We start from the raw sequence: 24,709 nt of genomic DNA on the forward strand, positions 1-24,709 counted from the left end.
TTTGACCCTTTGACTTTTTTTTTTTTTTTTTTGAAGTCACGACCGAGTCATTCACCGCAGAAATCAGTCAGACTTGTTTTAGCAAGGCTGTCATGAATTTTGTTATTCCTTCCTCCTGGTATGCTGCTTTCTCAGCAATAAAGTCCATTTTCATGTTTATCCAAGTGTCAAAAAAACAGGAAATTGCATTATTAACTCAATTTTAAGAGTAAATAGTGTCTGTCCATTCACATATGCACAAAAATTTTAAATCCTGTTTATTCATTTACACACACACACACACTTGCAGTCAGTTAGTCAAGCAGCAAGCCAACTAGTCAAGCAGTCAGTGAGGGTGTAGGTTTGTAGACGTGGGGGGTTGGGGGGCACCTTTGTCTGCCCAGACACAACAGTGGCCGGCCCCTGGCCCCTTACAATGGCCCTCGCTACAAAGCCCCACACACTGGGACAATGGGCCCGGCTCAGGGTGGGGGTTGACGGCTTGAGCTGAGGTTACCCACCTGCACACTTCAAGACTGGACGCAGATCCGTGGGCCCGGCCCGGCTCGTGCACAAAGCCGCACGGCTGCAGGTGGCTTCCTGTGGTTGCCTGGCAGGAAGTGTGGAGGCAACAGAAGGGCAAGGGTGGAGCGTCTTCACTTCAAAGAGAGCATCTTTGGCAATGACAACAAACTTTCCACAACAAAGAGGGAAAGAAAGTATTTGCAAAAATATCAAAACAAAGTGGAATCCTCTCACTTGATGTGCTTGCTCATCTGTCCGGGATCTCCATTGTGGTATTTTAATAAGGGCCGAGACAGTTTCAACGGGAGACCGGTCTTGGATCGCCGTCTTGTACTAGCAGTCATTTCCTACAAATAGATTTTTAAAGTACAGTTTTTGTTCTTGTTACACACGAATGTTTGTTTTTTACTTGCACACACACACACACTTCATTGCCTGCACATGACCCATTTTAGAAGACATTAAGCTCATTGTGCAAGTTTGAAGTGCACAAACCACAAAACCGTGCCAGTTACCTCCTGATCAGTTTGTTTGTATCCGCACTAAACCGAGGGGGTGGTTCATGAAAATACATTTTTTTTAAAATACTCAACACATTTGTGCTTTTTGGTATTTACCTCTTCTGTCATGGGCTCATTTTTCTCCGTTTCTGTTAGCAATTCTACAATGTCAGTGGCTGAGGAGTGGTCTGCTCACTGCTCGCTTTCTGATTGGACGAACCACCTGTCAATCATCACCATAACGTAGTTTTACACTAGGAGGGAATTCACATGCGTTCTAGTTTTTTCGCCACCCAGTCGAAGCTTTAACAAATTACACAATATACATTTAAAAAAAAAAATAGGCTGCAAGTACATTTAAATTCAATTTTAACTTTTTTAATTGATTGCAACAGATTTTATGACCACACATTACAAAAAAAAAAAACCAATGCACATCAAATATCTTATTAGGCTCAGTTTGCAACCTTGTTGATAAGAAAAAAAAACTACCACAAATATGCTTTTAAAAAATAATACAGCTATAATAAAGTAAATGCCACTTTGGATAACCGCAAATTAAAAAACTTTTTTATATTCTACATTTAAAAAAAAAAAACGGCTTATCATAAATAAGTTAGTATAATTTCTGTGTTTTTTGTGTTTTGATGGGTTTTTTTTCTTACAAAATAATGTACAAAGGAAATATTTACACAAAAATACACAGGCAATTTTGACTGCATTTCTGAGACGAGCTGGTGTTCCTCCATCTGGTCCGGTTTGACACCGGGTTCAGAACATTAGGCCAAAAAAAAAGAAAAAAAAGAAAAAGCTTCTAGATGCCAACATAAGCATCCTCAGCAGGCTGAACACAAACAAAGTTATAAATGCGGATTTAGTTCAAGGTTATCACAAAGTCAAACTATGTGAAGTCAAAAGAAGCACTTGGCAGCCATCAGTTTGGTCTTGTAAGAACATTCAAACCCAGATTAAGGCAGGTGATGTGACGAAGAGGAGGACTTGAACTCGCAACCAAGAACGACCCTTTTGCACCGTTTTTTTTTTTTTCCTTCAGAAAGTACCTCACAACTCCATCGCACTGTTCGAATAAACGCTGAGGTGTGCAAGGAACAACATAATAGGATTCCGAGAAACGTCCAAAAACATAATTTCTCCATCCCAAGTATTGGGGCCATTTAAATAAGAATGTTGCAATCCTGTGAAAGAAACATAATAAAATAGGTTGCTACATTTGTACCGTTCTTCACTAATGAGTTTGGAAGTGTGAAGATACACTGTCGAGAAACTGAAGCTATGTTACAATTTTTTTGAAAAATTGTGTCCAGGTCAAAACTGCCTTTCAGTAAATAAAACAGCATTTTGGAAATCAAACTACACTGCAATTCTTCAAGTCAAATCAAAATTCACACCTTGTCTTTTTTTTTTTATATATATATAATATATATATATATGTATATATATATATAATATATTTAGTATAAAGGATTTCTTTTCAAATCACAATGTTGTCTTATGTGCTACACATGGAGAAATTATAATTTATATACACACAGGTAGTACAAAAAGGAGCAAATGAAGAGAAATCCAACCTAATTGCACACTGCTACATCAACTGCTTTTCAGAGGCAGTAACTTTACACAAAACAAAAAATTGCTTTTGAGTGCCACAACTCGTTGTTTTTTTTAGTGTTTTTTGTAATCAGTGCTTCAACAGCATCCTCGAGGAGAGCTGATATGTTTCTCATGATGTGTATACTTCCTCTTCTTCCAAAACGAGAACAACAACAACAACAACAACAAAAAAGTCGACCGACAATAGAGGGTTTCTCCTCCAACGTACGCCGAGGAAATGCATCTTCAGCTCTGTGAGAGGGAGGAAAAAAACAAACAGACAAAGAGTTGTTCAGATTAGACTCGGGACATACAAAGCATATCTATTGTAGACCTCATCGCATAAATATACAACACGGAAAATGATCCAACACGCTTTCTGTTATTGTAATAACAGCAATGTAGCATAAATATTTGAAGTACTACAAGGGTGCTCAAAGAAGCCTTGATAATGTCACTTTAAAGTTCTCCTTGTGAGAAAATAAAGCAAATTTAGACGTTTGAAATAAAACAAAACAAAATGCAACAAAACGCACATCTAATGTCCTACGTCAGAATTGCAACAGTGTGCATTCTTAACACTATAATTTTCAATAAATAAAATACAAATGGCTCCCTAAAGAGCCATAACATGCAACTTGGGACATTATAGGCTTCTGAAATGGTACTATTCTTTCAATTGTGCAGAGGCTTCAGCACAATGCAAGAACCTCGCCCTTTAAAAACGACGCTATTAAATGCAGAATAAATCAAAACAAGAGCAAATGCTACACATGCAAAACTTCACTCTGGAAAAAAAAAAACCCCCGAACCACCCACAAATGAATTTTGACATAACACGCAAACTAATAGGCTGCGAATATCGTCAATTAGTAGAGCGTGCGAAGAGCATGCGTACAAAAAACAAAACAAACCCCCCCACGACTATTAACTACAAACGCACACAAAAATCGTGAGTTTGTAGTTGAGCACTCAGGGGCGTAGACAGATGTGCGCGCAGAGAACACCCCCCTCCCCCACGCGTGCACGCGCATGAGGGCAGTGGCTGCTGACGTGTTACTACTACTACTACTACGACTACTACTACCACGCTCTCGGTCGCGCACGCGAGTTGTTTACAACTTTACTAACCAGGTGCAGCGAAGGGAAAACCGTGCACGCCGGTACGTGCGCGTGCGTAGGCGTAACCTTAGCAAAACACCGTGACGACGACGACAACTTGCGTAATAGTAACATTTGAACTTGGCACGCGATGTAAATCAATTTAATTACACAATAGTTTTATTTTTATGTCAAGCACTTTTTAAAATATATATTTGATAACGGCAATAACATCTGAATTTCACCTTTGGAATCAATTACGGGTATGTTAATTTCTTAGGAGCATTCCCAATAAACTTGTACTATTTATATTGTAGCAGATTAAAAATAAATAAAACAAAATCGCCATTTTGCTCTATGTCCATGAACAAAAACAAAGCCTTACCGTGCGTCTCACGTTTGCCTCCCCGGGCTTCCGCTCCTCTTTCTGGGCGTGTGTTCGGCGGAGCGACTCCGGTTTGGATACTCAGCCGGGCTGCTGTGCGACCTCTTATTTTGGGTAGTGGGCTCTGGGGAAAGCATTAAAAAGTGTCAAAAAAGGAGAAAAAAAATGTGAGGAGACAAAATTAGTAGTAGTCCGGTAGGGTGTTAAGTACCGTGGCTGGCCGGTCTCTTCCTCAACGCGGTACACTGCTCCGGGCACGACGTCGGCCCACCCGCACGCTCTTCCGCAGACTCCCGGACAACACAGCGGTGGTTCCCGTTTACATCCACATGGTTATTCCCCGAGCCTCTTCGCTCCAGCCGCGGCGGCCGCGTATAGAAATCCGGCACGTTGCGACAGTCCACCAGCTCCCAGCGGTATCCGGTGTCGTTTTCCAGCTGGATGCCCGAGCCGAAGTCTATGTTCCACTTGGCGGCGGCGGCCTCCTCCATCTCCCGCTGGTGTCTCTTGAAATCCCGTTGGAGCTCGTCGTGGTCCACCGAACCGAATAGCATCCGGCAGGCTGACGGCTTCGGGTGCTCCGACAAGCGCGGCTCGTTCCGCTCCAACGTCGGGCTGCCGTTGGAAAGTCGAACATCGGACATTTTTTGTTTTAATCCCCCGCCCCCCTCCACCACCGAGAAAGACGCACAAAAACAGCCGGGAGGGTCCACTTTTTGCGGGGCGAAAAAAACAACAACTTTTCGCTGGGTAAGATCCCAAAAATAAAAGTAAAACGCAATGTAGGCTGAAGAGGGGTAAAAAGCTGTTCACGCCATTCAAACGTCACCTCCGTCAACTCGCAGCCGCTTCTTGTCACTTTAAATCCGCTGAGGGGAAAAAAGAAAACCCAAAGAGAGGAAAGTGCACACAGCAGCTTCCTCGAAGCCAATATGGCGATTGAGTAGACGTACGTTTGGGTTTGAGAGCTTGACGGCAAAGTGGAGAGGGAGGGGCGGGGACAACCAAAATGATTGACACGCAAATAAAGGTGAACCCTCATTGGTCCAAAGCCTTATAAGCCCGCCCACTCCTCTTAAGGTGGCTCACGCAAGATGGGAGGGCGGGCCCAAACAACCACCCTGTTTGTTTTGCTCAATGTTACATGCGCCCATAAAAAAGGCGTTTACATGTGACGTAACAAATAACAGTGTCATAATTTTCATCACGGTTGGCGTGGATAGTCCATTTATCACGATTGGCGTGGACAATCCACTTAGATTGCAGCCTCGAAACGATTTTGTTATACGTGATGATAATAATTAAAAACATCAGCAGTGAGAAATGTTTTTTTAAATCCACTTTTAAAAATTGACAGGTCAGATAAAATGCCTTCTTTGACCACACTTTTTCTCCGACAGTTATTTCTAAGCGTAGATAAATAAAAAAGTTTTGGCTCTCCAAGTATCATCATCATGGGAAGTATTTTTGAAAGCCACTGTAACATTATGCATAATTTGAATGTTAGCAGGGTGCTTAAATAAAAATAAAATGGACCCAAATGAGGATTCACTTAAAATGTATCGCACATTAAACACGATAAATGGACGTAAGTGAATGTTGGAAACCTTTCAATGGAAATATATTGTAGCCAAACGTATTTCAGTCACATACATGTCGACATTTTTTTTAAAACGTTTCCATGGCAATGAAGGGTGTTAGCATAAAAAATATTCTATCTATTTCACAAGGCACTCAACCCGTTGGAGCATGTCGCGTTCCAGCATTTTATGTTAAGGACAATGGCTCCCCCTGCTGTTCATCTCTCAAACACTTTGAGTTGCAGTTTAATAGTGAGCAGGCAAGAAGCCGAAACTTAAATAAATCATTTTAATAACCAAAGCTAAAGATACACACGATCAACTCTAAAGTATTTATAGGCAAACATATTCTATATACCTTTCACAGACTGAGCCACTTGATAATATGGAAGTTTTTCTTGCCCACTCGGAGCAGCGTGAGACCGTTGGCCAGGATGTGGACCTTGGGGATGAGCACCTGCTCCGGGTTGTCTGTCCGCTGGTGGTTGAGCCACACCGCTCCCTCCGAAACCATCCGATACCTAAAAGTCCAGCAAAAATCAAGCCGTCAAGTCAGCGCGTGCCAATGGCGAGATGGCTGACTTCCGAGAGCTGAAATGACCCGCTGTGGTTTTCAAAACTCATAAACGTTACCATTGCTATTTCATTTCGAATGGTTCGATTGGACCTGCAACCTAACAGGAAGCTTAACAAAGTTCCACTCAAGCTCAACATTGGCTGTGTGTGTGTGTGCTCGCCCGTACCCTTTGGGACCGTCTGGGATGGCATTGACCCTGCGGCAGGCATCGATGATGGTGGTCCCTGGTTCCAGCAGAAGTTCATGGAAGGGAGCCTCTCGGAAGAGCTCCTGCAGCTCCGAGTCGCTCATCTCCTCCAGTGCCTGCACGCTGCTGTGGAACAGAGTATTGGTGCACCTGTACACACACAAAAAAAAAAAAAAAACACACACATTTGCATCTATTGGGCCCAAAATGAAGACGTTGACGAAACAAGATTGTGACCTCTTGGCACTCTCCAGGCCCTCCTTCCCATGGACCAACTTTGTCACTTCAGCTGCGAGTCGCTTATGCGCCAGCCGTTTACCGGGATCTGCTCGCTGCTGCTCCATCAGGTTCTCCACCTCAGCCAGCGGCAGAAAGGTGAAGAGCTTCAGGAACCTTTGGGGAATACATACGAGTCACAAACACCCGACTCGGGAGTTGGGGTTTTGCGGCGCCTCACCCACCCTTCCACGCTGGCGTCAGGCTGCCGCAGAAAAAACTGGTAGAGCTCAAAGGGAGACGTCTTGTCGCGGTTGAGCCACACGGCGTTGCCCGCCGTCTTGCCCAGCTTGTCGCCTGTCGAGCTGGTGACCAGCGGGAGGGTGAGGCCGTACACCTCCTCGCCGCTCACTCTGGGAAGCCAGCAAGAAGTGCTTTCATGTTCTTAATGGATTTCACCTACTGGTTTGAAGAGGGTATTTACTTGTGAATGAAGTCGTGGCCAGACATGAGGTTTCCCAGCTGGTCGGTGCCTCCCAGTTGGATCTTGCAGCCGTAGAGTTGGTTCAGGTGGTAGAAGTCGTACGCCTGGAACGCCTGGTAGGTGAACTCGGTCAGACTCATTCCTTCCGAGCTGCGCAGCCTGGACTGGACGCTGTGGCGGCTGAGCATGGTCCCCATGCGGAAGTGTCTCCCGGTCTCAGACAGGAACTTGACCACGTTCCAGTCTTTGTACCAGCTCAAGTTGTTCAAAACAGTCACGGTCCCTTGCGTCTTGGAGCCGTCGTGGAAGTGCAGTTCGTGGTTGGTGAAAATTCTGTGGATGCTCTCGCGGATGCCGCGCGTGTTACCCTCCACGGCGTCCGCGGACAGCCGTTCCCGCTCACTGTTCTTTCCGCTTGGGTCGCCAATTTGCGCAGTGGCCCCGCCGAGCACGGCGACCACATGGTGACCGGCGCTTCGGAAGTGCAACAGGCCGATGAGGGCGAGCAGGTGGCCGACGTGAAGGCTGTCGGCCGTGGGGTCAAAGCCGCAGTACACGGTCTGAGCACCCGACTGAAGCAGGCGAGGGAGTCGATCGTGCCCCGCGTCATCCGGGAAAGAGTCCTTCACGAGTCCGCGTTTATTGAGTCCGCGTAGAAGCCCGTTGCACACAGAAACCGAACGGTGGAATTTGCATTTGAGTGTAAAGCTTGTAGTTTGCTGAAAGCAAGACCTGTGTCGTAAAACATAGCGGCAAACTCTGGCCAAGGAGGCCGCCATGTTGAACACGAGAACGGAAGTAGGAGGAGTCAAGGAATAGCCATAAATGGTGGTTGCCCAAGAGCGATCGCCCTCTAGTGCAGCGGGGTCGCAATCGCACAAACTGGTGCTCCGCACATTAAAACAAGCGCCACAAACCTTAGTCTTTACACACCATTTAATCATTATTTAATCATTATAACAATTTAAAGTGAAAGTTGAACTTTGTTAATTTGTAATTGAGGTGCTGCAATGTTAATGTATTGTCAGATGGAATCCAAGTCCACAAAAGTTCATTCAAAGTTTTTTTTAATTTTTGAAATCCATTCAATGTTCACCTTATCAGCTTATTGTATCATTTAAATGACTAGCTTTACATTCTTTCCTCATATACATTTACAGTATTTTGTACCAAGCCACAATAGACATTGACATCACATCATCGTTTTGTCTCCATCTTCTCCATAAAAGCAGACTTACAAAAACAGTCACATCAGTTTATTTGTATTACAACTGCAACCAAAAACAGTATTTAGCCAGAATTGAGGGGGCGGGGGGGATAAGTACTGTTTAAGAGTTATAGGTGACATCAGTTAGAAAATGAACAGTACTTGTAATGGATCCTGAGTTCAACAAAGGAACACTCGGTTTCCTTGATACGTTTCAACAAAATCCCTCTCAACATGCACGCAAAAAAAAAAAAAAAATCCCTTTTTTGGGCCCAGTTTGGGTACATGACATTATTTTGCAACCTATTTTAAAGCTGTGATTCCTCACTGATACCTTGTATGATCTACAGCATAATCTTGCTAGGACCAGTTGAGTCACACATGCATTCCCAAATGTGCACACAATCTCTATTGTAATATATATGTTTTTGCACACATGGTAAGGCACAGACTGTTTGCAGCTATTGTCAAAGTAATCCTAATCCCTCGTAAGAATCTGTGATTGGATGGGGAAACGACGTTCATGAGGAAGCAACTATATAGAGTCTTTGAAAATGATGCCCTGGATGTGCCAGCCGGCATGGAAAAAACAAATCTGCGAGAGATGGAGATACGAAAACTCAAAAATATTTGTCAAGTACCCTAAAAATATTTTCCAGTATGAGTGCATTGGTTTTTGTATAAAATCCTACTAAATTCAGATTAAACATATACTGCATTTTCATTACTGCAATGAGATGTGAGCATGGTTTATAGTGATGTCATACATATGCAAATTAGTCTATATTATTCCAAGGATCATCATTGTATGACCCGAGAACATGGTATCCAAGTGGAAATGCTCCAATGATCAGTTAATGACAAAAGGTGAGGGGAAAATGTGATGAAAAGAAAGAATGGTTGCAGTTTTGGTGGGTCACTCACAAAGCGGCAAAGAACACATTGGAATGTCCCTAAAGGGAATCTATGGATATTCAAATGATGAGAATCCTGGCTGCTCTTCATTTTAGTTGAAACAGTGAGAAACAAACGTACTGCACATACACGCCGTGGTATAAAAAATAGGATCCAATTCAATTGAACACTATTAGCTGGTAGCTAAAGCAACAACAAACATGACTAATTTGCGGTACAATGTTTTCCCTGGATTTTTTTAGGGGCAGATAAATTGCATGCATGTTTTATTAAGTTTTCTCTGGACCAACAAAGTCACACTCAGAACACTTCAGCTGGGAAACAAATACAGTATAAGGGCCACATTGCATAGAAGAAAAGGAATTATTTTTCAGAAAATCAAAACTAAAAATAAATTTGAGAGAAAAAGGAGCAGGAATTACAAATTTAAAAAAAAATTGTAAGAATTTGAGCGAAAACACTTTTGGGACCGAATTTTAAAAGAAAATCTTTTTCAGCAGGAAAACAATCAGAACAAAGCAATGATGTTCTTACATTTCACAATAAATAATTTCCTTTTTCCAATGTGGCCCTCGTACTCCTAAACTGCAATGATACAAAAACATTATCCACTTGACAAGAAGTGGAGCATGACTTCAGATTAGCTTTGAATCTCTTCCAGCAGATGAAGCAGAAAGACACTTGTCACCTTGTTATAAAAAATGTGTACAAACAATCCCTGAATGCTAACCGAATGGATGTTACCAAGACCAAAAGCCAAATTATTTATTTTATTTAGCTGACTTTGTAAAACTAACAAATGAGTATTATTGCTATTGTGCTTCATTTTTACAGTTAGCTGTTGATATGGCAAAGCACAATCATTATTGGAGCACTTGTGCTTTATGAAGAAAAAAAAGCATGTCCCTTTAAATGTCACAGGCCAGCTTGTGTGCACTGAGGTGGTCAGATAGAAAATAATTCGGATGGATGTTGCTAAAATGAGGTTAGTCGCACATTCAGTGGATATAAATAGTCTGTACACCCCGCTTCAAATGCTGAATTTTTGTGATTCAAGAACAGCCGAACGCTACAACCCAATTTCAAGTGGGTGTGTACACTTATGCAAACACATGATTTCCAATATTACTTCCTTTTCTCCCAAAGAACTTAAGGTCACAATAGTTTTGAAATTATTTTTCATGGTCTGTTTTTTGTTTTAAATAAAAAAAACTGGCATTTTAACAGGGGTGTGCAGACTTTTTATACCCACTATACAACCACTAAGACGGGAAATATGACATGAGTACATGAGAACAAGACGTATCGTGGCCGCCATCACGGATTCCACTTGACTGCAAAAATTTTATGGCTTTAGATCACTCTTTATATATATATGTATATATTTTAAATCTACATTCTGTTGGAGTGATAGTTCACTCTTCCTCATTTTCGGGTGTTTCAGAGAGCGGGGATGCCACAAAGGCTGACCCCAAAATGTCTTTTAAAAAAAAAAAAAATCTGCCATGGTGGAGTGCAGCAGAGTCAACCTCTTGTTGATCGCAGGCCTCAAAAGCCACGTTACCACCAAGGAGTGCAGTTCAGCTCTATACGTTACGACGCTAACCGTTTAGAACGGTAGCTAGTTCCTGGTTTGAAGAATGACATCATCAATGCGAGCCCACCAGTCAACTCAAGAGGAAGGGCGCAATGTAAACAACTGACAACACATATTTGTTGTTTGTTCTTCTTGGCATGTGACGTTTGTCTTCTTCCTCTTTTGTTTGACTGTTGAGCAAGGCTACGTACAGGAACCCTAAAAAGTCAAATGAAAATGTTTAAAAAAAAAGTCAACTTGGGAAAAAAAAAAAATCAGGATCTCAGCAAAAGCAGCTTGGCTGTTTTGAGTCCGTATTCGTCATACGTTCTGTCCGAAGACTGAAGCTCGCTTTTTATGCATTGGAGTACGGTGGCCCTGAAGGCTCAAAAGGGGTTCAAGATCGGCCTGATGGAACCAACCCAGGGAGTGCAACTTCCACGTCAGTGTACCAAACTAAAAGCGCACCGCTTGGTGGAAACGAGGCTCATTATTAGCTAGCGCTCGGAAAGAGAGTGCCGGGGGTCCGACCCGAAGAAAACGACAGAACGCTCAATACATGTCTCTGTAGATCTCTTGCAGGAGCGGGTGTAACGACGTGTCCTCTGTCTTCTTGATCTCCTGCACCAGGTGAGCGTGTTCGGTGACCAGCTGCCGCAAGTCGGCCAGTTTCTGCAGAAGCTTGGGGAAAAGGAACAAGTCGTCTGGGTGGTTGGCCAGCAGGTGGAGCTGTAGCACTTGCACGATGCTCTCCTGCATCCGCTCAATGTGGCTCACGTTCACCAGGCCCGGCCGGTCTGCGTGGAAAATAAGTATTTTTTGAATTACATTTTAAAACTGCAAAATGTTTCTTGTTTGTTTTTCTGTGGCCTCACCTCCACAACAGATGATGGTGGCCACAAAGAGCGCCAGGTCGCTATCATCCAACTCCAGGGCGTTAAACTTGGTGGCAAACTGGAACTTAGGCTCCATCATGTCGCTGAAAGGCCGCCGCAGGCTCTTGAGGAATTCGCGCGTGATGAAGCCCGAGCCGTACGCCACCAGCAGCCCGTCTTTGTTCATGCACGAGGCCAGCATGGCGAAGAGGGCCTCGTAGACGCCGTACTTCAACAGTGTCACCTGGTCGTTGAGGTCCAGGTCGGAGAAACCGGGGACCGACTTGGCGAATTCCGTCAACTCGGTGACCGTTTCCACTGAGGTGCACTGGCAGCAGTGGAAGAGGCGTACTTCGGCCTCGCGGTCCTTCAGGACCTCCGCGGAGCCCACCATCTTGGCTACCAGGGTCTGCTCTGCCAGCTGCAGCGTGTCCATGTCATGGATGACCAAAGGCTGCCAAAGGACCGTACACACATTGAGAATCACGTCAACTCAGCATTTTCTTTCAGCGGGCACGTGCGAGTCAATACATTGAGAGTACATACGTTGGAACATATTTGCAAATATGTATTTGTGACCCTTCATAAATTACAAGCTTCTTTCATTTGATCTATTGGGCAGTTCCAGTTGGGTTCACTTTGAAGGTCTCTGGGTCCATTTGGCAAAAACAAAAACGCTGACTAATTGAGTTCAAAAGGACATCGAAAAGAGACGATGCGGGGGAAACGTTTGGGACGCGGTTTGAAAAAGTACAGGGACGGAGACAAAAATAACAGCAAGTCTCTACGGCGTTTTTGGAATCCCCTCGCGCTTGAGTCACTGCAAATCATCGGCGTCGTGACAAACCGCCAGCGATTGAGACACAGATTCTGAGTGCAAAGTTGAAAATGTGCTAAGAAGCAGCGTGAAATCACTCCGGGGAGGGGAAGAAATATATTTTGTGTCAACAAGAGGTGGCGACCTGTGACGAACGCAAAAGTCAACCTACCGGGGTGCTGGTCTTCCCCGTGAGGATGGTCCGAGCTTTGACCTTGTTCATGTTGAAGTTCTTGAGATAGGCCTCGTAAATCTGCCGAGCTAGCGTTTTCTGGTCGGCCATCTGGGGGTCCTCCACCTCGCGGTCCGCCGTCACCATCTCAGCTTTCAGCTTCAGCTTCTCCGACTGTGGCATCCGGCCAAAACGAATGGCTGTGTGGAAAGCGACGCAGACACTCATTCAATTAGCTACCGTAATTCTGCTACTTGCTTTTAAGTAACAGAGAATTCATGAGAACTAAGTGGCTATTGGAGTAAAATATGTCTATTTTTAATTGTTCAAGCTTCCGCTACGCCTAAAATGTATAGCTTGCATATATTAAAGCCACAAGATGGCCGACAAAGCACTTGGAACAAAAAGGATCATAAAGCATCAACACACGCCTCTCGCCTGAACACAATTATGGGCCCCTGCTAATTTTGCTCCTGTAGTCCAAAAAAAAAAAAAAAAAAGGCAAGCACAACCTGATGTTGTGCCACCACACTAGAGCAAAAACAATACACACCTAGCAATAACACCGTGATTCCACCAGATGGCGTATGTTGCCCCCTACAGGCCTATACACGTTTCAATAGATACAAACAGAACCTGTAAATTCCATCCACTGTAATGATAGGGTTCTTTTCTGCAGCTGTGTTGCGACCCCATCAATTTGTTATTACAGTCGGGACAAAACATAGCATTTGCTCCGTTCCAGTCACTGAGCTGTTTTTTTTTCTTCCTGAGACGACACACAGACAGCCTGATCCCATCTGACTAAGAAGATTGCAAGTGAACTGTATCTCACCTTGCACACACAAAGTACAGCTTATAAGTATAGTTCTGATTTGATCCGATAAGCGGGAAAACAGGTAACTAGACGCCATTGCATGATGGATCGTTCAGAAGATGGGTGTCGGATCATGTTAAAACTGCATAGCAAGTGACTGACTGGGAAGGAGCCAAGTCCAATTAAGTTCAGAGGAAGTGAGTGATGCTTAGATCAGAGCCAGCGGTCTGAAATTTTGACATTGATAAGCACGCTCACTTTATTGACACATAACATGTAATTAATTAGCTTTGTGGGTTAGCATGAAGCTAGTGGACTAAAACAAAAGTTATTGTATTTTATATTTAATATACTGTATATAGATGTAGATATCTAGATATATTGTAATAAATATTGTGTATTGATATAGTATCCAGGAGGGTCCAATTTAGCTCTTGTGTATCCATTGCAGGTCCAAAGATGACGGTCCAAATTTAGCGCCCAATCCGCCCCGTCGATTGTCACGAGACTGCTCATCAAAGGATCCCGTTGCACCCATGAGCTCAAATCTAGGCTCTTTTGTTACACTTTAAGCCATGAAACTCAAGAATGAGGAAATAAGGGATGTATAAAATTGTGAGCTCCATCTTAAAGGAATCAAGAATAAATCAATGAAGAGCAGACCACAAGTGACGTGGTGGAATATGTGGTCAGGGTAAAATTATTGAACGCGCTGAGCGCTCGCATGTCATCGTCCAAATGTGTTTCTAATCCCGACCATGACCTTGAACATGGGCTGGCATGTCTTGTATGCGTCTGTCTGTGTTTACACAGTGTCAACAGAAATACAGTAAACCTCCTGCATGGCGGGAATTGCGCTCTACAGCGCCCCCAACGCACAAGTGAGGTACTTGCGAGCAATAGTATCCATGTTTTTACAATTTTGACTTTTGTTTTTAAAGTTTTATTTCATATTACAGTACTACAAGGATTTAAAAATATTTCACATTTTGAGAAGAACCGAGACAAATACATATGAATACGATACTAACAGCCAACATAGTCCCATTTTGTCATGTAGTAAACGAATTTTTAAGTGTGCTGCCCCTAGTGGCGGCAAATGGATGTACACCCCAAAACAACTTGAGTACCCCTCCTCACTTCCTGCTCCTAGAAGGTGTTGAAAGGGTGCATGACTGGGGGTTATTGAAACGCAATCAGTCTCAATAGTTTGATTTATATTTATGTTTTATAATTTGTAAGAAGTACAGATACTTGGCTTAAAAATGAAATGAAAATGAAAGTACTGATCCAAATGCTGAAAGAACAGACCAAAATGTACTCAAGCATACAAGTTTAAACTGGATTTTGTTTCAACAACTTGCCACAATAAAAAAAAACAACATCCCAAAATAGTTTCCTTGTGTTCATACTAAGAAGAAAAAAAAAAGCTAGCGCTGCCGCAGGCTTTTTAGCAAAACGTGGCTTTTCCATAACTTTGCTAATGAGTTGCACAAAAAACTCAATCCATCAAATTCAAGGTTGACTTGAGGCTAAATAGACCAAGAACAATTTGATGTGCTAGAGAAAAGCAAAGAGAAACGAGAGGACAAAGTGGTGAGGTGCCTCAACTTGTACGCTTAATTGGAAATCCCGGCAGCGGTCCCATTTTAAGCGCAAAGGAGGGAGCGGCTCGGCCTGTTTGGACTCACCGTTGTGGGACATGCCCACCGACAGGCACTTCTGGAAGCGGCAGTATTGGCACTTGTTGCGGTTCTTCTTTTGGATCTTGCAGCGGCGTTCGCATTTGTCGTAATCCAGCTTGAGACGGATGGTCCGCCGAAAAAACCCCTGAGGGAAGGACAAAAATGCTCAGCGCACATGCTAATTAAAGCATGAAAACAATTCATAGCCGTGTTTAGACATGCAAATACCAAAACCACAGAGTTTCAGATTTCCACAGGTAGCGGTGGAAATTATGACATCGCTCATAAATTAAACATCACTTTTCATCATGTGACTAAAGAATGAAGAGCAGATATTTTGCGTATAAAGCTCATGTTTACGTTTTATTTTCTTGCGTGGAATCGCCTTTAATTTTTACTTAAGTTGAGTTTCAAGGCAAGGTTAAGGTTTCGAAGTCAGTCGAGGGGTTGCCTGCCGATACAATCGGAAGGCATTTTTATGCTAATTATTACGCAATAGTGCCGCTGTTAAGTAACACTCAACTCACATGGACATGCTCGAGTTCAAAGTTATAGCAGCACTGTAATTTTTTTTCAAACCAGGACAGTTTAGTTGTAGTAAGAACATTACATTTGAATTCATTTTTTGGGCTTCTATTTATTTTGTCATCTTATACAAGCAGAAAATATTTTCTTTGTTCTAGCATTCATATATTTGCGATGGGAGGTGTGTCCAGGGAATGTTTGTCTTGACAGCTTCCAGACACTTCCATGAACTGATTGGAATTTTGCTGCAGACAACACAGCAAAGTCACACCCAATGTGCGCGTAACCCTCCCACAAAAGTATTCCAAAAACCGAAACTTCACCAGCATCCAGCCGTGTGGATCATGCTTGGTGAACTGGGAAACTTTTGACTGGCAAAAAAAAAAAAAAAATCCAGTATACATGCAGACATGGCGCTCGTTTGGACTTGATCCGGCTACACAGTTAACAATTAACTCGGGCTTGCTTCTGTCACATGACCAACATGTCACTCCCCAGCATTGTGCTTCAAGGTTGGAAAACTGAATGTTTGCAAATAGAGGTGTGCCCCATATACTGTAAAAAGATTCTTAAAGCAAGGTGGTGTCAGGTCCTTGTAGAAATCTGTGGATGGACAAGCTTTTTTTTGCCAACATGAAACTCAAGTAGAGAAGGGCTTGCTTGTTTGTTTGAATAATTTAAGTGTGGAGTCATTGTCTTCTCACCTTGCAGCCCTCGCAGGCGTGGACGCCGTAGTGGTAGCCTGAGGCCCGGTCGGCGCACACTCGACACTCTAGGCTGAGCGAGGACGAGGAGGACGAAGGCGAGAAGTCCTCCTGGCTCGCCGCCAACCCGTTAGCCACCGAAGACGACGGGCTGGACGCCGGCGTCAGGGCATCTGATATGATAATGTGTAATAATATTATATGAAAAATAAATAATATTTTTGCTTTCACACAACACATCGATGGATTTCAAATTTGAAACAGTTTGAAGAGAAATTAAATTGTGCTCTAATTATTTTATGATTATAGCAGATTGATACTTCAGTTTTTTTCCATTGCTCTTGACTAAACTCTCAGTGAGGACTGAGAAGATTTTTGTGATTTCTGTCCCACATTTGACTCTGTTTGATTAAATAAAAGTGCGAGTGAAGATGAATAATGAATTTGTATTGTTTTAATAATTTACATGCTTTTAATCTGTGTTGGTCTGTTTAGAAGATATTTACAATGTACTTTCTTTATGACTGTTTTTATTAACAGGCTCTTATTTTACAAGACTATGTTAACCTGGGTTACACTTTCATGTTTGATTACAGCTCAGTTGATCACTTGAGATATTTTGGCTCCTGCCGGTATAACAAGAAGTTATTTTCCATTCATGTGATTGACACCAGTTTGCCCATTCCGTCATGGGTACAGAAATAGTCCAGTAGACTGGCACAAAGCCGCTCCACGTGACTTGAGAGATGCCCATAAAGCAGCCAAAAAAAAAGTCCTGCCGGTTGCACATTTAGCGTAACAACAACACTGCAGCCATGTGTCTTTTTCATGATCGATCATTTTCTGTCCACTAGCCCTCCTCTAGACAAATATGGTGGTGGTGTGGATTTTCCCAGCTGTCCACCTCATCCTCTATTCAGGAGGGAACAGAAGCCCAGTGGATGTTTCCCGAGAGGTGGTTTGGGGTGGCTGTGGAATGCGGTGGGGAGGGGATTGCTAGTTGCCGAGAAGAACGAGGGAGCGCATGGAAATCAAATCCAAAATAAACGCAATGAAGTTTCAAAAGCAGGGATTGGTCATCAATCTTCCTTGTTATGATCGTATATCCGCATTCGGTTGGAGCAAATGAGGGATTAAGAAACTACCGCGTAAAGACAATCGCATAGCGATTACGCTGAGCTGCTGAGGAAACGCTTAAGAATGTGGGAGAACACCACAGATGGCCCAAAATAACTTTTAAGGGATTGCTTGTCTTGTTGTATTTCACCAATTTGTACCAGTTTTAACAAGTTGGATGGATGGATGGATGGACGGACAATGAAAACATCCCTCACCAAAGACAGTGGAGCCTTCCGAGCCGTTGCTGGACGATTGGTACTCGGGGGCATCATAAGAGCTGAGGGTACTTCTGTCCATGGACTGCGAGATGTCCTGGAGCTCCTCCATGCCGCCGATGAAGTTGTCATCGGCGTACAGCGGGCTGTTGCCCAGCATGGAGTCCTCCAGGGGCGAAGGCGGCCGGTACTGACTCTCAACATCGACCATGACCGCGTCCGGACGAGGAGGGGCGGGGTCGGCCGGCGAGCTCACGCCTCAGGCTGAAAGCGATGGAGAAGAAAGGGAGGGAAATATTGTCGTCTAACATCGTCACGATTTTGGGAGTGTTGATTGAAATATCAAATACCGATAATCGAGTTTGAGTACGTGCGATGACAAACGGTCGATAGCTAATCAAGCAAATGTCATGAAGAGAGCTTAAACAGAAGGAAGAATGTAGGTCACTAGGCTGGAAGACCGGAACCGGGTCGACAGTCGGCGGAAAAAAGCACTTTTTCGACGCGGCGCTTTCCACCTGGCCTTCAAAACTTGAGCATGTAAACTAGGTCAATCTTCAGTAAGCCCCTTTCATCAGGCCCCGTTAAGTCCATCAAAGACGGGGATGAGGGGGTAGAATAAGGGGAGGGGGGGGGCAGAAGAGCCGGTGCGAGGGTGGGTTACCGACTCGAAGCCGTCCGATGGCAGCTGGCAGTCGTTGCACACGGCTCGCCTCGAGTTTGACCTAAACTTGTCTTTACGGTACAAAGTAGAATCATGGCACACAGGAAAATATGAGCTTTAGCGTTAGCTTTTTGAAACTAAGAGCTACTTTGCGGGCACACATTTCCTTCCGGCGACGGGAGACGAATCGAGCCGTACAAGAACGAGCGGAGATTGTGGTCGTAAAAGGTGTTATGTCAACAGACGGCCAACGCAAACATTGTTGTATTTAAATAACACACATACTTTTCTTAGCTTGTGACCTCGCCGCTGTGAATCCAGTTAACCTTCTGTGTCATCAGCATACGTTTTTTATTGCGGAATATTTCAGGGGCCACATATATTCTGTGTTTAGGTGACTCTTCGGGATGATGCTAAAATGATAACCAAAAACGCCTGTTGGGCAAATTGTGCAAAAACTACTGAAACATTTGGATAAAGGTTTCGAGGTTAAATTAAGTTCACCTGTTAAGATTTATCATGCATTTTAGGTCTATTTCACCCCAAAAATCCAATATCCTTAACTTTTTGTTGAGTACTCTTTTTAGCCTTTTATTCACCATAAGCTATTATGTAATATCACACGATACAGTTTGCTGTTTATATAAATGTGATGAACTGTTACGACAAATAAAAACCATTGTTTGCTCATTTGTTCTCAGTTACCAAACGCACGCACGCACGCACGCGCACACACACAAACTCATCGCAGCGGCACGAGTTCCAGCTGAGGAGAATAAACACGCCGAACAGACGAGCCCGCCTCGTCGACGTCCTCTGACTCTTCGCCCCCCTCCAGGGATGGAAGAGGAACAATGCGAGGTTAGTTTTTACAGCCGGCGCGGGGAACAAAGGAGTCACAAATCACCTGTGATCTTTTATACATATAGCCCCTAAAGCAAATACTATTTTATTCTATTCTATTTTAAAAATATTTAATCCCATTTATATTGAAATAGTTTTTGTACAAATTAAATTAAAATCAATCATCCGACCTGACACTTCCAAAAACGTTCCCTTGAGCGTCTCCTGACAAAATATGACATCCCCGCCGTCTCTTCCTTTCCAAGAGTTCGTATGATGATTACTTCACATTCACGGGTCAATGTTTAATCCTCAGTTCCTGCGGAGTGAGTTCTGACAGGACCGTGAGAGGAGCACAGGGGTCAGGGCGGTGGTCTCGGACTCGGACGGCGACTGCGGGCCCACGTGGGCTGTCACATCGCCTGCCGGCTGATGATTTGTCTGAGTCTCGCCTTACTCATCTCGGACCACCGCGCCGGCAGTGTAAACACTGAAGCGGGCCGTTATCAGGCGGAGCTGATATGCCGGGCCGGCTCCTTATTGTTGCCATGACGACGGCGCAAAGTGCAAGGCGGCGGCGTGCGATTGACATTGGACTTTAGTGGGGCTTAGTGACCGATGGGAGGCCTGATAGCAAATTGATCAATCATTGTTTCATGGGTTTATCATTTGAGCAGGGGTCAGCAGCAGTGCTATTTTTAGAACAGGCAATCTGAATCCATCCATTTTCTAGTTGTTGGTGATAGTTACACACATTTCTATAATGGAAAATACAACATCACACGAGTCCGAAACTATTTGGTGAGAGGAACCGAGCCCCCGGCGTTCGACATCGGTGCTTTGCAACAAAATGCCACAAGAGGGCACCAAAACAGTATTCAAAAACTGAGCCAACAAATCACCAATTTCAGTGAATAGCTGGGTTAACCAAAAATTCTTTATAAATGTCTGTATTAATAGTTTAAACCACAAAACTATCATCCAAAAATACTCAGAAAGTGGGTCATAGCATTTCAAATGCAAACAACCGCTTTGTTTCCCCAATTAGCCGCAAATCAATGGACTCCATTGCCAACGAGGCGCAACTATCTTGAAATGACAAGCGAGGGTTACTCAAGACGAACTCTCACGGGCGGCTCCACATCTCAAAGTCACGTTACAAAAAAGTCTGGCGGACTCTGACCTCTGCATTGACAGCGTGGTCGTTGCGGAAAGAAGAAGCCAGCGCAAGCTGCAAGCCCAGTGGAGCATGCAACCGCCCGAACAAGGGTGCACTGTGTCAGGGTGTCGCATTACCGGCAAACATCTACGATGACCTGCTGTTTATAGCACACACTGTGGTTAAAAAAAAAAACAGAAAGTGCGTCACAGAGTCCATACATTTCAAGCCATGCATTTAACTCACCAAAGACAAAAGCAATCACACTTTGCAATGTGTAATTCCACAACGACCCCCAGCAAACGGCGGCGATGATAAGACGATAAAAATAGTTGAAGGCTCTATTTAAACCACAGGTCGGTCATGCTTTAAATAGAAGCCGATATGCGAGTCAAAGTTCACGGCGCCCGTCTCGAGGTAGGCTTGACCCACAGTCCCGACTTGGCCTGTGTCATGCGTTACGCAATCGCCATTGTGATAACTAAGCAACGGTTAGTTTCGTCCTCCCGATTGGCAGCTGCTAAAACGGGCAGACGGTTTGCGACGGTGACCTTGAGCCGCACCAGGCCACTTTATATTTCCAGAGCCCCACGCTTGTTTTGAAACATCTCGGCAGTTCATCCAGACTATAAATCAGGCAAAACCGCCGCGCACTCCACGGGACATTGCATGCTGCGCAATCAAGAGCTGAGTGAGTGAAATTAGCCACCGAATCAGATCGGCACAGATCCAAAAATCTCTTTGAACATAACTCACTGAAGTGAGGCACGACTTTTTTTGCCTCACTTACAGTTTTGCTCGCCGAAACGACATCATGAAGACCACTGGCCAAAACGATCCGCTCAAAGGTCACTTAAGTAAGCACGTCTATTTCCTCCCCACCAATATATTTGAAGAGTTTTCTTAGTGGTGCTGATAATGAATCATAAAAGAAATAACTTACACAAGCTGAATTAATCGATTAATCGACAACAAATCAATTACCAAATGAATCGCCTCGTATTTTAATCAGAGTAATTGTTTCGAGACATCATGTTTTTCAACACGCTTTAATGTAAAGAAAATTTTCTGCGATTGTTCGATTAATTCCGATAGTGACATCTTTACATTTATGCTAACCATTACGCTTCTGAGCTGCCAAAGCAACTGTCCTGCGTTTACCAACGACGCAGGAGAGATTTTTGGATTGCGGAAAGGCTTTCGAAGGCACGACCCTAATAAAGCAAACTCTGTGTCTCAACTCAATGCACCTTTACCTTCTCCCCCAGAGATAAAAATAGTGTCAATGTGACCACCACAATGAACACATCAAGGCGGTGTGTGCTGCTAAAGGGGAGGGAATGTTCAACGGGGGCTCTGCTCGCGCCAGCTGTTGCGTGCCAAGGTTCAATGGCCTCCACGCTGCCGTGACGGCGGCGCTGGAGGACCACGAGGACAGCCCGAGCAAGAGCGTCCAACAGGAGATGTTTCTATTTGCTATGACAGCTGCATGTGTCTCTGATTACATTTTCCAGCATGACGCTGGAGTGCCGAGTCGCTCACGTTGAGACGTCGGGATCGGCTTTGCCAACCGGATCAGCTTACCATAATATCATATTTTAATACAAACAAATGACAACAAATCATTAAAAATACAACTCACCGTGATCAAGTTGTGCTTGTTTTTTTCTTATCATACGGCAGTCATCTTGGGATGATGAATGTATTTTATTTTCAAGCTTATTTCAGACTCTCATGACCAGGCCACCCAAAAAAGAGGTTTTGGTTTGCTGGTTTTGTGCCGGCGACACCGTTTATGTACCCAGAAACCAAATGCTTCCTTGAAATGTTGCCCAGAAAGCAGGCTAAGCAAGCACGTCTTTGCTTTGATGCTTTTATCAGACACATAATCACATCATAAACCAAACCCACAAAGAAGCTGCACCAGCTGATATCTTCTGGCTTTGTCTGCTGTTGTGTAAACAGGCCCAAATAGAAGTTCTCATCCACCAACAATGTTTGACCTGCTTTAGTCTTTGCATGCTCAGGCTAATAATGAGACCAGTCAGTGCCCAGTTTACATCAAGTCTATTGGAACATTTTGAGCAAAGCTCACACTAAGCCTATATTAATCTTATAAGGTTAAATCGCCTGATTATGCCAATGTTTATTGTTTTGTTTTAGCGGAGAACAGAAGCCATGCTAACCGCTAAGCTAAAGTGAAAGGTAGAAACACCTGAATAATTGCTAATCATGAGCAATAAATTAGCCAAAGAAAATAATTCCGGAAAGAAAATACACAGCTGCCACACGAACAAAAACTACAAATCAATTGAGTAGTTTATGTTTGTTGCTTTTCAATCTATTTTTATCAGTTCCAATTAGCTAACAGGCTAAATAACCAATTGGGACATACTTGGAAGCGAATTCTTACACACATTTTTCTATTATGATCCATTTTGTTAGTGGAGGGATTTGAAGCATGCAAAATGGACTGAAACAACGACCTGTGCTTGCAAAAGTTTAGGGAAAGTCAAAAAGAATTTTTTATTATTATTATTAGTTGTTGTTTTTTATCCCTGCCAAAATTTCAGAATTGTTCCATTTTTATTTGGAAAACCTGATAACATGATCACATGTTTTGTTAGCCGTTGTTCATACATGAGTAGAACAAGGTATCGCACCCACCGCGTTGTAAAATTGACCGAACAGAAGTAAAAACAAGAGTTCGGAGATTTTCCGTTAAACGGTAACTAATTATATCTACATTGAGCATCCGGTGACCCTTGGGTCTTCATTAGCACAGACAATCTCCTCGAGAGCTGCTTACAGTAAGTCTGGCTGGAGGGCCTCAATCCTATTGCCCGTCCCACAAGGACTTTAACGTAAGGAAGGCTCAGAGGGGCCTGCGTGAAGGTCAAAAGCTTGTTGATAGAGGTCACGGGTTGCACAACAAAGAACAGAAGAAGAGGGCATAACATGTTGTACAGACAACGCTCAAAAGGTGAAACGTGCATATTTGGTTCCATATAGACTCGAAATTGTTATTAAAGAAAAAGATCCAATATAATGATGCGAACATCTTCCACCACTGGTGCAGGTGTGTGAGGAACTCGTTTTCGCTCAGCCGGTTGACAATAGGCCTCTTCACCCAACTCAATCCTAAACATTTGAAACTTTTCCGTCAGAGAGAAACCTGAATGTCCAGTTTCACCACATAAGAGGAGAGAATCCCGCCTCTCATTCTGTTCTCGTCTTTTACGTCCAACTATGTAAATGCTCAATTTGTGGGCAGACGTCAAACTCTGCTATGAACTCAGCCCGCAAAGCTATTTTCCTTTCAACTTTGATATAGAGAATTGAGTACACATCTTCGATATATCAGCCACAATGGCTCATTGAATGTGATGTGGTGGTCAGAGTCCTAAAAAGACAACGCCAGTGATGGACAACTATATCAACTTTTCCGGAAATCGCCATTTTAGACCAATCTGAAGCACTGATGGAAAAAGTCTGACTTGAAGGCATTTCTCGATCCAATTTTTTTGCACATCTGCCGATACCAAGTCCCGATCTGGCACCGGATTAGGAAGAAAAATAGAGCGGACATTTATATTGTCTCAATTATCTAATGTTTTTAATTTACAGTAGCCCATCATGAAACATTTTATCTTTTATATCTCATTGTGATGTTATTGTGATGTGATTTTCGGCAATATGGCACATGTTAAGACACTTTGAAGTTGTTTGTTTTGTGCACAACCTTACAGGAGATTTTCTCAACTAATTCTTGCTGTGCACAATTACCGTAGTGTAATAATGGTTTTGCACGAGCGGACGCAGCCATTGTGCAGATGCACCGACTGACTGGCTTGCTTACATCACTGGGCAGCCTGCACCCGATCTGCGCAGGCGTGCAACAATAACAACAAGAAAACTGAAATCAAGCGTGCTTGCATGTAAGCACCACTTAATGCATGATCAAACATTGCCTTGAAATAGTCACGTGACTCATTCCAGGAGTGTACGTGGGTGTGCGCACGGCTCGCGTTCTCAAAGCGCGTAAAAGAAGGCGTCTTACCTGATTTGAGGACGCTCGAACCGGAACCAGCATGTCGTCGGGTCAATAGGAGAGAGGGAGACCCAGGGAGGGTGCAGCTGAGCCCGGCCGCGTCCTTGTTTCGTTTGCTCCTGTAGCGCTGCCTGCCTGCCACCCGCTTGCTGTCAAAAAGAGAACCAGCACGTCGGTACAAAAGCAAGGGGTGTCCGCTGAGGCTCACGCCTGCCGGAAG

The 24,709-nt window shown here is 43.7% G+C and overlaps 3 protein-coding genes across 5 annotated transcripts; all 3 read right to left on the bottom strand.

The window, feature by feature from the left end:
- Positions 1–1,435: 1,435 nt before the first annotated feature.
- On the bottom strand, positions 1,436–5,060 carry cdkn1bb (cyclin-dependent kinase inhibitor 1Bb). The gene is made up of 3 exons (XM_037254236.1): positions 4,313–5,060; positions 4,102–4,225; positions 1,436–2,867 (listed from the first exon to the last, which is right to left on the bottom strand). Exons 1-2 carry the CDS (start codon positions 4,743–4,745, stop codon positions 4,110–4,112), a joined length of 549 nt encoding a protein of 182 aa, XP_037110131.1. The 5' UTR covers positions 4,746–5,060; the 3' UTR covers positions 1,436–2,867; positions 4,102–4,109.
- Positions 5,061–5,427: 367 nt separating this feature from the next.
- Positions 5,428–7,941, bottom strand: yars2 (tyrosyl-tRNA synthetase 2, mitochondrial). The gene is made up of 5 exons (XM_037254221.1): positions 7,146–7,941; positions 6,907–7,074; positions 6,683–6,838; positions 6,425–6,595; positions 5,428–6,202 (listed from the first exon to the last, which is right to left on the bottom strand). Exons 1-5 carry the CDS (start codon positions 7,922–7,924, stop codon positions 6,043–6,045), a joined length of 1,434 nt encoding a protein of 477 aa, XP_037110116.1. The 5' UTR covers positions 7,925–7,941; the 3' UTR covers positions 5,428–6,042.
- A 254-nt stretch (positions 7,942–8,195) lies between these two features.
- On the bottom strand, positions 8,196–24,709 carry pparab (peroxisome proliferator-activated receptor alpha b). 3 transcript variants are annotated; one of them, XM_037254749.1, is made up of 7 exons: positions 24,499–24,709; positions 17,773–18,036; positions 16,439–16,611; positions 15,216–15,354; positions 12,708–12,907; positions 11,719–12,172; positions 11,396–11,640 (listed from the first exon to the last, which is right to left on the bottom strand). In XM_037254749.1, exons 2-7 carry the CDS (start codon positions 17,981–17,983, stop codon positions 11,396–11,398), a joined length of 1,422 nt encoding a protein of 473 aa, XP_037110644.1. In that variant the 5' UTR covers positions 17,984–18,036; positions 24,499–24,709. The 3 variants fall into 3 exon arrangements, with proteins under 3 accessions (XP_037110645.1, XP_037110644.1, XP_037110646.1); XM_037254751.1 differs by lacking the exon at positions 24,499–24,709 and adding an exon at positions 19,471–19,665; XM_037254750.1 differs by lacking the exon at positions 24,499–24,709 and having other exon boundaries at positions 8,196–11,640; positions 17,773–17,983.

Source organism: Syngnathus acus, chromosome 6, assembly GCF_901709675.1.
Source record: "Syngnathus acus chromosome 6, fSynAcu1.2, whole genome shotgun sequence".
NCBI classification, from domain to species: Eukaryota; Metazoa; Chordata; class Actinopteri; order Syngnathiformes; family Syngnathidae; genus Syngnathus; species Syngnathus acus.

Bases quoted from the DNA above. Each gene is read 5' to 3' on its own strand.
- cdkn1bb (XM_037254236.1), bottom strand. From the start codon at position 4,745: ATGTCCGATGTTCGACTTTCCAACGGCAGCCCGACGTTGGAGCGGAAC. The intron at 4,226-4,312 runs GTACTTAACACC...TGCTTTCCCCAG, and splicing joins GAAGAGACCGGCCAGCCACG to AGCCCACTACCCAAAATAAG.
- yars2 (XM_037254221.1), bottom strand. From the start codon at position 7,924: ATGGCGGCCTCCTTGGCCAGAGTTTGCCGCTATGTTTTACGACACAGG. The intron at 7,075-7,145 runs GTAAATACCCTC...CTGGCTTCCCAG, and splicing joins GGCCACGACTTCATTCACAA to AGTGAGCGGCGAGGAGGTGT. The intron at 6,203-6,424 runs GTACGGGCGAGC...CTGGACTTTTAG, and splicing joins ATCCCAGACGGTCCCAAAGG to GTATCGGATGGTTTCGGAGG.
- pparab (XM_037254750.1), bottom strand. From the start codon at position 17,983: ATGGTCGATGTTGAGAGTCAGTACCGGCCGCCTTCGCCCCTGGAGGAC. The intron at 15,355-16,438 runs GTGAGAAGACAA...TCCTTCCCTCAG, and splicing joins ACGCCTGCGAGGGCTGCAAG to GGGTTTTTTCGGCGGACCAT. The intron at 12,908-15,215 runs GTGAGTCCAAAC...CTTTCCACACAG, and splicing joins GGTGGGCATGTCCCACAACG to CCATTCGTTTTGGCCGGATG.